A 14,885-nucleotide genomic window follows, 5' to 3' on the forward strand; every position below is an offset into this window, starting at 1 on the left:
CCAACCCGACATCCGAAAAACTTCTGATCCCTAAGGGCACTACGTTGGCTTGCGTCACTAAATCCGAGCATCTCTCTGTTGTTTCTGTTGAAGTGGCTTCCTCTGAAGCTCCTTCTGTTGGACGTTCCGCATCTCTCTCTGCCCTTGAAGCTGCCATCAGTTCCGACCTGACCTCTTCACAGTCACAACAGTTGCTTGCTTTGCTGAAAAAGTATGAAACTTCGTTTGACGCACATGCCACTTCATTGGGACAGACTTCCGTCATCACGCATCGGATAGAAACAGAGGGCGGGTCCATTATTCGCCGTCAACCATATCGTGTCTCTCTCGCCGAGCGGAAAGTCATTGAAGAAAACGTCGACGACATTCTGCAACGGAGGATCATACGCCCCTCCGCTAGTCCTTGGTCATCCCCCGTCGTTCTAGTTTGGAAAAAAGACGGCTCTGTCCGGTTTTGCGTCGATTACCGGGCACTCAACAAGATGACGCGCAAGGATGTGTACCCTATGCCGCGCATAGACGATGCCTTGGATTCACTGCAGAATGCCGAATACTTCTCGAGTCTTGATCTGCGTTCAGGCTACTGGCAGATACCTATGCATGAGGACGATAAAGAAAAAACAGCGTTTTCAACACCAGATGGGCTCTATGAGTTTAATGTAATGCCATTCGGCCTCTGCAATGCACCCGCAACATTCGAGCGCATGATTGACACCGTTCTGCGTGGCCTAAAGTGGAAGACTTGCTTGTGTTATCTCTGCGATATTGTTGTTTTCTCTTCCACCTTCTCTCAACACCTGCAACAACTGGACGAAGTTCTCACTTGCCTTGCCAACGCTGGCCTACAGCCGAACACGAAAAAGTGCCGTTTTGCCAGCAAGACATTTAAGGTCTTGGGTCACATTGTGAGCAAGGACGGCATTCGTCCTGATCCCGATAAGGTTTCAGCGGTTCTTCACTTGCCTTGCCCCGAACGGACTAAAGGATTTGCGCAGTTTCCTTGGCCTCGCTTCTTATTTTCGCCGCTTCATACGTGACTTCGCCTCAATAGCTGCCTCATTGCACAAATTACTCGGGTCTGGTGTTCCCTATTAGTGGTCTCCCGAATGCGTATTAGCGTTTACCCATCTGAAAAACTCCCTCACGTCTGAACCAGTACTTCGCCATTTCGATGAAACCCACCCACACTCCTGCATACGGACGCTAGTGGTCATGGCATCGGTGGTATTCTCCTACAGCGAGATGAGTCTTTATGTGACAGGGTCGTCGCCTACGTAAGCCGCATACTGACGCACACCGAGAAGAATTATACCATCACTGAGAAGGAGTGCCTCGCTGTCGTTTGGTCGGTACAGAAGTTTCTACCTTATCTTCATAGCCGCCATTTTACCATTGTTACGGACCACCATGCCTTATGTTGGTTTTCCACATTCAAGAACTTGTCGGGACGCCTTGGTCGCTGGATTATCCATCTTCAAGAATACGACTTCACTATTATCTACAAGTGTGGTAAAAAGCATCAGGACGCAGATGCCCTTTCTTGCTGCCCACTTCCTATGACGCCATGCCATGGTTCCGCTTCTACCTTCCGCAACAAGCTTTTGGACCGTCCTTCCCCGCATGTGTTGTCTTTAACCGCTATAGACCAGACTCCTTCTGATGACCATGGATCGCTCATATCTCACCAACTCGCTGACTCCTACTGTCGACGCATCATAGACTGCTTTCAGGGAACTTCGCGCCCGCCCAACGCCCGCCTTCGTCGACAGCTGACGCAATTCAAGCTCGACAACTGTGCCCTGTACCGCCATATCTATCACCCTGACAGTCAATGCTGGGTGCCTGTTCTACCTCGCTCTCTTCGCGCGCATGTCCTTAAGGCCTATCACGACGACATGACTGCTGGTCACCTTGGTTTCCAGAAAAGGTACGACCGCATCAAAGGTCGCTTCTACTGGCCTGGCTTATCCACAGGTGTCGCTTCCTGCGCCATTTGCCAGCTTCGAAAGCTACCAATGTCAGGTCAAAGAGGAGAGCTCCAACCAGTCCTGTGTCCGTCGGCACCATTCGAAGTCGTTGGCATTGACCTGTATGGTCCCCTTCCCACGACTCTCACCAGCAATCGATGGATAGTGACAGCCGTTGACCACTTGACACTTAACGCTGAAACAGCTTGCGTGACTTCGGCGTTGGCTTCTGAAGTGGCTGCACTTATACGTCAAGCATTAATCCTGCATCACGGTGCTCCTCGTGTCATCCTTAGCGACCGTGGAAAGGCTTTCCTTTCACAAATCGTAGACGAATTGCTCCGAGCCTCCAGCACCACCCACAAGACAACCTCTAGTTACCACCCTCAAACCAACGGCTTGACTGAGCGCTTTCATTGCACGCTCTCCGACATGATAGCCATGTACATTCAACGAGATCACACAAACTGGGACGCAATTTTGCCATTTGTGACTTTTGCGTACAATACCGCCGTACAACGCACAACTGGTTACTCACCATTCTACCTCGTATATGGCCGTTCACCCTCTTCTTTTCTTGAAGTCTCTGTCTTCTCCGCCCCGGTCACTCTAGCTGGATCCTCTTGTGAACAATATATATCACGCCTCCTCCACTGTTGCCAGCTCGCCCGCAACAACACTGAAGCAAGGCAACATGACCGCAAGAACCTCTATCGCAAGTGCTACTTCGGACACCAGTTTGCACTCCTGGCTTATGCGAAAAGTTTCAGTTTCGATTCAGAGGCCCATACAGAGTCTTAGAGCAGACTTCTCCCATTAATTATCGCGTCCAACCTATAGTGGTTCTGACCGCCGCTGTCGAGCTGCCGAGATTGTCCACGTCTCTCGCATGAAGCCTTTCACAAGGCGTTTGCCGTCCCTTTAATACCCCTGTCAAGCGGACAAGTTAAAGTCCACTTACGGGGAGTGCACTTCGGGACCTTGAGTGACTCTTTAGGCTACGCGGTTCTAAACGGGAAAACAGAGCGCACTCGCAGTAAAAAAAAAATGGCGACAGACTACGAGCGCGTTTTGTGAAGATGTAGATTAAAAAGAAAAGTGCTTCTAAAAAGTGATTGTTTTACGTTGTATTATTAATAAAAACAAACTTAATCTGTTTTTTCAACAAAAAACGAAAGTATTTTTTATTATAAGAGTGTGGCAAGTCAATACCGGCCAAAAAAAAAAAAAAAATGCCTAGCCAATCCAGAACGACATCGCGGCGTGCGACGAGGCGGCATTTGATCCTGCTAGAACAGAATATGAGCGCGTTTTAGGCTATTATTTGTGCGCAAGAGCTGTTCAACCACTAAAATGAACTTCTGTGTCCTTTTTTTATGCATTACAATTTGTACCATTGAAACCGCTGGCGGCGAGGCTAGGCACTCGGCCAGCAAAGTGCGTTCCGTCAACGCACTTCGACCGGAGTACACTCTTCTGCGAGTGACACTCCACTTGCTACGTTTAGATTCGGCAAAGTGCACTTAAACCGAGTGACACTTTCCGTAAGTGCACTTAACTTGCCCGCTTGACAGGGGTATAAGTTGCTGCCAGGCTGGCCGCTGGCACGTGGGGGAAATTAGTGTGGGCATTTCTTAGTGACTTCTTCGTTGGCTGCACATGTTCATCATCTCATCGGCTTCATCGTCTTCATCGCTTGTGGGGACTCATCTTGAGACTGATCTGTGCCTCGAGTGTGATCGGTCCGCCGCGCCTTCGGGGCGTATTAAAGGTCGCGTTAATGCTACGTGAGAATATATCCAGAAATATATCTGTCGAGATAGTGACTGACCCAACAGCAGCCAGGCAGCCATGCCAAACCCAGGAAAGTAGACAAATGAAGCTTCACCTTAAAAGCTTATTTTCTTTTTATTTGTGTTCGAGAACCTCGCTGCATGCATGCTACCCTGATAACGGCAGGAACAACTCTTTGATTGTGTTGTTTTGATTGGGCATGCGTGGGGAAGTATCTTTCACTTTCAGCAAGGCTCCTTTCAATGAAAGCATTTCTTTCTTTAAATTGCTTAAACTTTTGTTTTTGCTTGTAGTTGGAACAAGCAGCCGGTAACTTGTGCTGCCTGCTAACCGTCTCATTGTGAGCTCAAGAAATTGATCCTTTATTGTGAAGGGAAAACAATTGGGAGGAAGAGCACCAACAGAGGGCTGGCGTTCAGCGTGAGCTGTCTGTCAGTGTCGCTCTTGGAACACACGAGTGATTACTTGCATGTGATGCCCTCTTGGTTGCTGGAGGTAGCGCACGTGTGTTGGCATCACCTCTGTTGTACAGCTTGCACCAACTCGGCCAACCACGTGGTTCACCGTGTGCATGCAGGATGAGACAGCGTAAGGGCTTCACGGCGCCCTGCAGCGGGACGGCAGCGAGGAGCAAGGGCCTGCAGCTGCGCACCGCTCGCCGATCGTGGCCATGAGCTCGCCCCTACAGCCAGCAGCAACCACCGGCGATGGTCTCGGCTGCAACCGGCGCAGGTTTGCTTTTCATTGCATCTTCTTGCCGGCCTCTACTTTATTTATTTCTGTGCATTGCACGAACGATTACAGAGAGCTAGAGTTCAACACAAAGCTGTTTCACTTGTTTTCTCCACCCTCCCAAAAAATTTGCACGAGAACTGTGTTAAGAAATTGCGCGTATTAGCAGTTAACAGGTCACTGTCTCATGCCTACAGAGCTAATATCGGCACATGTGGTGCATTGGGATGAGAATGGATTTTGAAGTGGATTAGGAGCGGAATTATCATTACTTCCCATGCCAAGAATGTATAATGTTAGCATTCCTTAACATCCCTGGTACACGTGAGGTCTTGATGCATTGCATATAAATATTTGTAAGCTTCACAGATACAATAACCTGTCCTCTTTTCCAAATCTGCTTTCATTTCATAGTTTCATTTTGCAAAGCTCACATAACTCTATCCGCAGTTACACTGAGTTCTACCATATCAGTAACTTAAACGCAGCTGTGGCTGCTCTAATGTTCTTAATGCATCATCGAAATTGCTGATGAAATATCGCCCTGTGTCTCTTGCCAAACCATGTTACAGTGAATGCGGATATACACTCAAACCTCGTTATAACGAAACGGGATATAACGAAGTAAATGAAATTCCCCTTGAAATCCCCTTAGAGATTCATGTATTTTTAACGAAGTTAAATTGTCCTACCAATGGATATAATGAACTAGATTCGTCTCTGAAACCAAAAAATACCCGAACGTTGTGCGCGAAGTACATCACTTTCTGTGGCTTTCAGGACTCCTTTACCGCGGCAGTTCAAAACTGCTGTGGTACATTGTGTATGTCGTCGAGCAACACTGGTCTTTCTAACCAGCACGCGTAGGTAGCTGTGCACAAGCAGCAGCTTACTATCGCACTTCTCCACTGACCTCTGTCACGCAAAAGATTAGTGCATTCACTTCTTTTTATACGGTGCACCGTGCAGGCAGCCGCAGCTGGGCTTGGCCTTAGATATCTCCCCGGCGCAATCTCGGGGCTCATGCCCAGGCTGCGCATTCACTTCTCCGTTTCCCTGCGACGGGCCGCTCGAGCTGGCAGCTGGGCATGGCCTCCGAATTGCATTGGCATCGGTCACATTTTCCATTACCATTACGGCAGAATCTTCCATTGCATCCTTGTATGTTTTTGGTCAATGAACCTCTCTTTAAATACCAATCACTCCTTGCGTTTTTAAAGGATATACGTAATTTACGTGTTATCTATCCTCTAGCACGGCCTCTCAGCAGAGGCCGTTGCTGCGGTATTAAAGAGAGCACGTGCCTCCTGGCCTTTGTCCACAAAGGCCTTTGGTAGGCGTCGTACTACTTTTATACTTTGAATTTTAGCACCATGACCATTTCTCATACATTGATGACCCATAGAGGATTCCACACGTCACTGCCATAATTTTATTCGATATATGTTTTACGCTTCTATACCGCGATTTGTTTTTAGGCCCCTTTACAGCCACATTGCACCCTATCATTGGAACTCACTGATCATGGCAAACATACCGTTCATTGTCTTGGCGCTCTTTGGCCACATTTGGCCCTTGCGCCACAAAACACCATATATAATTGCATTGGCATCGGTACAGTCTTGGAGGCCACAAGCCGGCCGAGCCAAGCTAGCGCGGTGAAGTTCGCTTACCTTCTCGATCAGACAGCGGAGCGCTGTGTTGTGTGCCATGTGCCGCTCGATCGCGACAAGTGGAAAGCGGACGTGATGGACCATAACAATGGAACAGAAGGCAGCTATCTAAAGGCTGTCGCGTCGGGTGCTAAGTCACGTGTGGCACACGCCGAAGATTCTTTTGTTGTTTTATTCAAATTCTATCGCATGGGCGTCCGTGTCGCCGTTCCGCAGGCCACAAAACCGTCTTATTTCCATGTTCACTACTGTGCACCCCCATTGGGCATATATTGCAGTAAATGACGATAATGGATATAATGAAGTAACAGATATGACGAAGTAATTTAGGCTCCCCTTCAATTTCATTATGACGAGGTTCGAGTGTATTGAATTTGTGGCTATACCGAACTCTTGCCGATATTTTACAAAATTCACATGCATTTAGGACTCTATTTAACGAACTCACATGAGCACATTGTGCATATATTAGGCTTATCTTCTCACACAACAATAATCGACATATGCCTTGCTTACGTTTCCTTTCTTGAAAACTCTGCGCTCGCTACTTTCCTGTCAAGAATGCTATGTCACGCTGAAGACGCCCTTGCCATTCTGTACCGGGCGCACAGCTTTAAAGGAATGAAAGGCACACAAGACAGATGACGATTATTATTGTTGGCCAAGATAAGCCCGACAGAGTGCAAACATTTTTAAGAGTGTATTATTTAGGCTTTCCTACACAATAATTCTCTTTCCATCAACTTGTGCTCTGCAACAACATGATGGGAAAATTGTGCTGACAAAAAGTGTTACTCATTAGAAACACGTTTCCATCACGTCTGGTTCTATGTGCCATAGCTGCTAAAAGCAACATTGCAGTGGGAGCCTCATGGCTACAGAATGCTGATGAATCATTGGGTGCAGGTTCCTCTGCCGGGAGTGGGCGTTCGCCAAGCTGGCCCACTGCCTTGACCAGCGACCTGCGTCCAAGACGTGTGGTGCGCTGGTGGTCGGTGGGCCGGGCTGTGGCAAGACGGCCTTTTTCCAGGAGATTGCACAGCCAACAGTGGCCGACCCAGAGGCGCGCCAGCATGTGCTCAGCCGGCGCCTGCTGGCGCACCACTTTTGCCAAGCTCACGACACGCGCACCCTGGCCGTGGCCTCGTTTGTGCTGGGCCTAGTGCGTCAGCTGTGCAGGTGTGAACAAGTGGGCCTGCTGAGCGGCTACCGGGACCGGCTGCGTGAGGCTGAGGCTGCCCTTGAGCCTGCGGTGTGCGCGCGCTGGCCCGATGAAGCATTTAAAAAGGCTGTGCTGTTTCCGCTGCTCGAGATTGAGCCACCTGAGCAGCCATGTCTGCTGCTTGTGGACTCAGTCGACGAGTCGCTCCTTGTCCAGGTATGCACATCTGGCTCTGATGAAGCCTCGTGTGCTTCAGTCTCCAGCCAGAGATAGGAAGCCAGCATTGTGCGGTACAATATTGTGGAGCCGTTTAATCTCCTTTTGTGTTCCGATGTAGTCTTAGCTGTCTCTTCCTTGTAGTTTTTGCCCACTCAGAGCTGCCATCAAGAAAACATGCGGGGAAGAGTTATTTGTTAAAGGGAAAAGGGTTTTGAGATTAGCCTCCAGGAAGGTACAGTTGTTTGTTGAAGTTGGTAATACTTTTTTTTTTTTCTGAGAAAGGATAAGGGGATGACTAGGTCTTGTGTTAAACGACAGTATGATTTTATAATATAAATTTTATAAAATATAACATAACATAAAAGACATCACTGGAGTGTGTCTTCCTTTGCAGGTGAACATCTCTGGTATGACAGGCAATGGCAGTCATCGCCGCCATCGCCACCACCATCACCACCATGGTGGTGAACAGAGGCACCACACTTCCTCTGAGGGTGGCAGAGGCAGCCGCACAATTGCCGAGCTACTGGCTGCCCACCAGCAGCTGTTCCCACAGTGGCTGTTGCTCGTCTGCTCAGCACGCAGGCAGAGCAAGACCATCACACGGATGTTTACTGGCTTCAGAAAGGTGCATGCGATGAAGAAAATGCCAGATGCCTTTATTCTCCCCAGTTAGTGTGTACGACAAAACATATTTCAGAGGGGATGCCAAGGCATGTGTACAAAGTTTTTGGACATTGGCTGTGTGAAGGGAGGTTTAATATTTCCAAAGAACACTTTTGAAAAATAGTACTTCATTTTGGGTGCTATAGTATGCCCCAGGCTACACTAGATACACCAGGCCCAGGATAACCAGGGGCGCGATCTTGTACGCGTTCCAAAATGGAACGGAGGCGTTCCGTTCCATCGAGCCGCACACGATTGGCCAATTTCAACCGCGACGTTCAAATTGACCAATCGTGTGCGGCTCGATGGAACAGAACGCCTTCGTTCCATTTTGGAACGCGTACAAGATCGCGCCGCAGGATTCCAAATCGTCAGCCTTGTGTGATAGGTCAAAATGGCTCAGGCTCTGTCCATATAGGCATGGAGCTCGCCCACATGGGCTAAGCCCAAGCCATTTTGACCTACCATGGAGGGCTAATGGTGGATTTGAAATAAAAACAAATTGGAATAGTTTTGCGTTATTCCAGCTGAGTTCTCGTCAGATCATGGAAGCAAGGCAATATTAGGTGAAGTCGTTCCTTGGAAGGGAATTTAGCTGGGGATAGCTAAGTGGTGATGGCTTTTCTACTGAAATAGCTGACTTGCCTGCCATGAGGGGAACACTTACAGTGTCCACAGCCCCTTAGCAGTCACGATATTACACTGTTTGGTGCATGTCATCAGTGATGGGTCAAATGGCTCCTGGTGCTGCACCCAACATACTCGAGCAAATATATGGTGGATTGGTAAAGTTGGTAAAGTTGTAGTTTTTTAGTACAGTGCTGAGCAAATGGGGGTGTACATAGGAAGACATTGGAATGAATGCAGTCCTTGTTTTCTTTTGTACGTCACTTTTCTGCCAGCACATTATACGATACTCAAGGACACAACATTCATCATCAGCCTATATTTATGTCCACTGCAGGATGAAGGCCTCTCCCTGTAATCTCCAATTACCCCTGTCTTGCCCTAGCTAATTCCAACTTGTGCCTGCAAATTTCCTAACTTCATCACCCCACCTAGCTTTCTGCCGTCCTAGACTGCGCTTCCCTTCTCTTCGTATCCATTCTGTAACTCTAATGGTCCACTGGTTATCCATCCTACACATTACATGGCTTGCTTCATCACCCCACCTAGCTTTCTGCCGTCCTAGACTGCACTTCCCTTCTCTTCGTATCCCTTCTGTAACTCTAATGGTCCACTGGTTATCCATCCTACACATTACATGGCTTGCCCAGCTCCATTTTTTCCTCTTAATGTCAACTAGAATATCTGCTATCCCCGTTCGCTCTCTGATTCACACTGCTCTCTGCCTGTCTCTTAACATTAGGCCTAACATTTTTCATTCCATCGCTCTTTCTGCAGTCCTTAACTTGTTCTCGAGCTTCTTTGTTAACCTCCAAGTTTCTGACCCATATGTTAGCACCGGTAGAATGCAATGATTGTACACTTTTCAGCGACAGTGCTAAGTTCCCAGTCAGGATTTGGCAGTGCCTGCCGTATGCATTCCAACCCAATTTATTCTTCTGTAAATTTCGTTCTCATGATCAGGGTCCCCTGTGAATAATTGACCTAGATAAACATACTCCTTAACAGACTCTAGAGGCTGCCTGGCGATCCTGAATTCTTGTTCCCTTGCCAGGCTATTGAACATTATCATTGTCTTCTGCATAATAATCTTCAACCCCACGCTTAAAATTTCTCGGATAAAGTCCTCTATCGTTTGTTGTAATTCGTCCCTAGTGTTGCTGAACAGGACAATGTCATCTGCAAACCGAAGGTTGCTGAGATATTCGCCATTGATCCTCACTCCTAAGCCTTCCCAGTCTAAGAGCTTGAATACTTCTTCTAAGCATGCAGTGAATAGCATTGGAGAGATGGTGTCTCCTTGCCTGACCCCTTTCTTGATAGGTAACTTTCTACTTGTGAAGAACCAAGGTAGCTGTGGAATCCTTGTAGATATTTGCCAAGATATTGGCACAACATATTGGACACAACATACTGCACATTTAAGCCACATGCAAAAAGTGACAGACCCATTGGTCAGTGAAATAAATAAAAAAAGAGGAAGAGGGCAAGAAGAGAAAGCATGTCTTCATCTTCTGGGGCATGCTAAAAGAACCCCAGGTAGTCAAATTTAACCTGGAGCCCTCCACTACGGTGTCCCTAATAACCCATTGGGCACTTTCCGGACGTTAAGCCCCATAATTTATATATACAGTCAAAGTCTGTTATTTTGACCCTGAGAAGACCGACAAAATTAATCGAATTACTCGGTTGTTCGAATTAAACAAGATGCATCAAAAACGCCAGAACATACCGCCAGTTCATTTAGAGTATCTGCCAGAGTCTAACATGTCCCTGAATAAAACGCACGCCCACTTTCTAATGTGTCCGAAGTAGAAAACTAATGTAGAAATTACATTAAAGCTCCTAAATGGAGTAGAAACCTCACGCGCACCTGATTTTTGGCAAGAAAAATGGCCTTAATATGTGTCGCACGAAGACGGCCGGTTTCCTTATTTATTCATCAATTACACCGCAGCGCCCACAGGCGTTACAGCATGGGGGTTACAACATGGAATAAAATACATCTTCGTTCACACAATGCACTTGCTTTTCAGTCAGCCTATTCCACTGTTTAATTGTTGGAATAAAAAATTAGTTCTCCTAAAGTCCGAAAGCCAGCTGTCGTGGAGCTACGGTTATTGCTTGAAAATCAAGTTCTAATTATCCGGCGAAGGATAATTTTAGGATCGGAATCATGAAAGTTTGGGCCCATGAAATGCATGGGCATAATCGGCTGGGACCTTCGGTCGGGATCAAATTAACCGAAAAAACTAATTAATAGAAGTCTACTGTACATCATTCGGTTAGTTGCAAGGACACATGTCAAAAGAACTTTCCTTTGTGACATTATATTTTGTAGTGTCATTGTCTTTTTTTTGTTTATTTTGTTCTTCATTCTCTATTTCTTGCTGTATAACATAGAGAAATGTAGTAGCTGAGGTACTCTTTACCTCAAGCTCTCTTCAGCAACTCATGTATAACAGGTTTACTTATGCACAATACAGTATAGACCACTTATAACATAACCACTTATAGTGCAGGACCGGATATAGTGCGGTCTTTTCAGACTCCCTTTAATTTTCCCATAGCACTCCATGTATACACATATCGCTTATAGTGCAGTTGCAGGAAACGAAATACCGGTTACAGTGCGGCTGCCTGGGAGTACGAAAGTCAGCGGAGATGGCGAACACTCCCCTCAAACGGGCGCCCCAAGGAGTGCTCGAGGAAGAAAGAGAGACGAAGTGGAGGAGAAGGGCACGTGGTGCAAACGAACAGCCAGTGAGGCCGAAACCAGAATCTTGAGTGCGAGTCGTGAAATATAAAGGCGCGCATAGCGAGCGAGAGCCACGAAACTGCCAACACCGGCCAACGCTCACTTCACGATAACAGCAGGAAACGAAAACTTCAGGGAGCGGTTGGTGCCGGCACAGCACGGCGAAGGGCGCATGCGCAGACCGTGGAATGTAAGGGAGGAGGGCAGCAGGGAAGCGGATTTCGCCTCGGCAACTGCCCCTTCGGTGGCTCCCCTCGCCCTCCCTCGTAGCTCCCTCACTTTCGACTGTCACCGTGCGCGCCTGCCGCCGTGCAGGCGCCGCCGCTCCAGCCGGCCCGGCGCCCAAGTTTCGTTTTCTGGCCGGCGTGGGCAGTTTCGTTGGCCAGCCTGGGACAGCGCCGATGCTTCCCTCTGCGCCATAGCCGCAGCATGCAAGGTCAACACGTGACTAGAAAGTAGAGGAAGCATAAAGGAGAAAGAAGGGTTCACTGCCATTTTCTACCCATGGCTACGGTAGCGTGGCTGAGACGTCGGCATATTACACGCATGTTCCGTCGCAACGCAGAATCGGCGACCTTGCCATTTGAGAGAGGGTGAAATTTTTGCTGCGTTTTTTTTTTTCTTTCTTTTTTTTGTTTTGTTCTGTTCGCGCGCGACATTGAGGGATCTCTCCTAAGCTTTTACTCTATGGTGGTGCCAGAGCAATGCCGGTCGGAGGCGCCGCCCCGTGATTTGGTTCGAATTAACGAGATTCGACTGTAAATTGAATGCAAACGTTCTAGCCGCATTCCATGACTGTCGCATATGCGTGGCGGCTTGGTGCACATGTTGTGTATATGTGCGGGCCTTGAAAATGGCTGCTTTGGTTGTAGTGCAGTACCGCTTATAGTGCGGATATTCACGACTCCGACGACTTACATTATAAGCGGTCTATACTGTATGTAGTCATGTGGTATGACCCACAGAAAAATAGGCCACCATGCATAAATGTTATTGTCACACACGTTGGAGAAAGGAAGAGAAAAGAAAGTGAGAAAGAGCAAGGAAAGGGAAACCAACTTAACATTTCACAGTCATGTCATCATGGAAGGACGTCGAGTGAAACTGGTCACGACAGACTGCTTTTTGTGGCAGTGACGGGTGATCATAATCTCAGCACTTGTACTGTGTTGTGTCTCCAGCTGCAATGTCAGCAAGGTGGCTCTGGGACATGCAGATCAGCCTGGATGACCTTCGCAAGGCATCCGTAGTGCGGGACATGCAGCAGTACATCTTGGCACGGCTGGATGGTGAGGAAGCACTGCGCCAGCAGCTGGGTGCCCGTGACACAGCAGAGGCCCTGAACCAGCTGCACATCAAGAGCAATGGATGCCTGCTGTACCTTGAGTGTCTGCTTGATGGTGTTGCCCAGCGGTGGGTGACGCTGCGCGAGATACGACACATTCCAGGCACCCTCAATGGCCTCTACTTGTGGCTCTGCCAGCGCCTCTTCCAGGCAAGGATCTTGTCACGTCGGGAGGGTCTGACAATCGTGAAGCAGGTTGTACCACTGGCCTGTAAATAGGAACCTTAAATATTGTATTTATTTACTCGCGTAATGAACGTACTCGGATAATGAATGCACCCCCAACTTTAGTCATCAAAACATTTTTTTTCCCGCATAGTAAACGCACCCTGAACTTGCTGCCGTGAACTAGGAGAGACACAGTATGATTCGGCGTCTGATATGGTGACCGTTGGGTACGATTTTATTGGATGCCAAATCGAACTGTGTGTCTCCTACTTTTATTGCGATAGCAATTCATATGGACACTCCAGGTGCATTTTCGCCGTCAACGCCGACGATCGCAGCTCATCTCCCGCGTTCGAGGGAGGAAAGTGGGGAGGAAATGCTTCGTATTTCGTCACACGCATGATGCCGGTGGGAAGAGAGGGAGGGAGGCAGCGCGCGCCCTATCTTGAAAGTGATCTGCATTGGGGGCTGAGTCTAGGTGCGATGACGGCTTATACCTTTGTGTGTGCTCTGTTATCGCCGCTCAGTTTGTGTTGAAGCAATACACGGCACGAAGGTCACTTTGCTTGCTGTTGTTGCTGCACTTCCTCACGCCAGCATTTCGACAGTGAGTGTCCGTGGTCATCGAGTATGATTTTGTTCATGCTTGCCTGTGGGCACTGACACCATGCTGGTTAAATTATTTTGCAAGTTTATATGGCCGATAAACTACTCCTTACTTCATACAGCTCTCTACACATTTACTATCACAATCGATGGGTTACTTTTCGAGCAAAACTGCAACTTTTTTAGAGGTGGCCGGGGAAAAAAAAAATCACGGGGAATTTTACCCCGCATAATAAACGCACCCAATTTTGCGCATATTGTTCAGGGAAAAAAGTGTGTTCATATCTGAGTAAATACGGTAACCTTCACCAACTGACCCAGCACTGCTCCACTGCAATTCACTGCTTGCGTGGCACAAAGCAGATGGCTACTTTCATTAGCCGCTCATAGCTTATGTGAGAACAGCTCAATTCCAAAGAAGTCTTGAAGAAGGATCACATCAGCCGTGCTGCTGTGGCCTTAGCTGCCTGCATGAAGCTAACCCAAATAGCCTTGCTGGAGCAGTGTCTAGCTCCTGCACCATGTCTTTTGCCAAGGCATTTTCACATGAGAATTTCAGCCTAACAGAGACATATAAGCATAGACATAATGGATGGCACAGGTGTGAGCAAGCAGGGCTGCTAGCAAAATTTTGTATATTTTGTAATACCGAGTTTTATGAAAGCTTTCTGAACTTTTATGGCAGTAAACGACTATTATTTCCCTTGTCTACTGACGTATTTTTGTGACGATATAATTAACACAACACTATTTTAATGCGATTGACATTCATCGCCTACTAGGGTATACGGGCCGGGCCGTCTACGGTGACCCGTATACCCAAGTTGTCAAATAGCTTCAGCCATTAGGTATGCGCTTGTAGTCGTGATCCCATTGTGGTCGTTCCATGGTCGTGATTCCAGCATTCTCCTCCGACTGTCATCATGATGTCATCATATCATCGTCATCAAGGTTGTTCACAGAGAGAGGAGTTTGAAGCTGTAGCAAGGACCGGTGCTCAATGGTTTTCTTGCACCCACGGAAGTCGCACGTTGGGCTATCGACCATTCTCATGGTAGGATTAAGCGTTCGCAAAATGCCACTTCTTCAATCAAGGAAATGCAATGAAGGCACAATCAAAGCCTCTTTGCTTTTTTTTTCACTTTTTTGGTTGTTTACTTTGTGGGGT

The 14,885-nt window shown here is 47.7% G+C and overlaps 1 protein-coding gene across 1 annotated transcript in view; it reads left to right on the forward strand.

Moving 5' to 3' along the window:
• The window catches only part of LOC119448065 (ankyrin repeat domain-containing protein 50-like), a 78,299-nt gene that overhangs the window by 18,084 nt on the left and 45,330 nt on the right, over positions 1-14,885 (forward strand). The window contains exons 2-5 of the mRNA XM_049665128.1: positions 4,339-4,493; positions 7,073-7,544; positions 7,942-8,175; positions 12,815-13,093. Of these exons, the coding sequence (XP_049521085.1) occupies positions 4,432-4,493; positions 7,073-7,544; positions 7,942-8,175; positions 12,815-13,093 (1,047 nt within the window). The 5' untranslated portion in view covers positions 4,339-4,431. The remainder of the gene's footprint in view (positions 1-4,338; positions 4,494-7,072; positions 7,545-7,941; positions 8,176-12,814; positions 13,094-14,885) is intronic.

This window comes from Dermacentor silvarum, chromosome 4 (genome assembly GCF_013339745.2).
Source record: "Dermacentor silvarum isolate Dsil-2018 chromosome 4, BIME_Dsil_1.4, whole genome shotgun sequence".
Classification (NCBI taxonomy): domain Eukaryota; kingdom Metazoa; phylum Arthropoda; class Arachnida; order Ixodida; family Ixodidae; genus Dermacentor; species Dermacentor silvarum.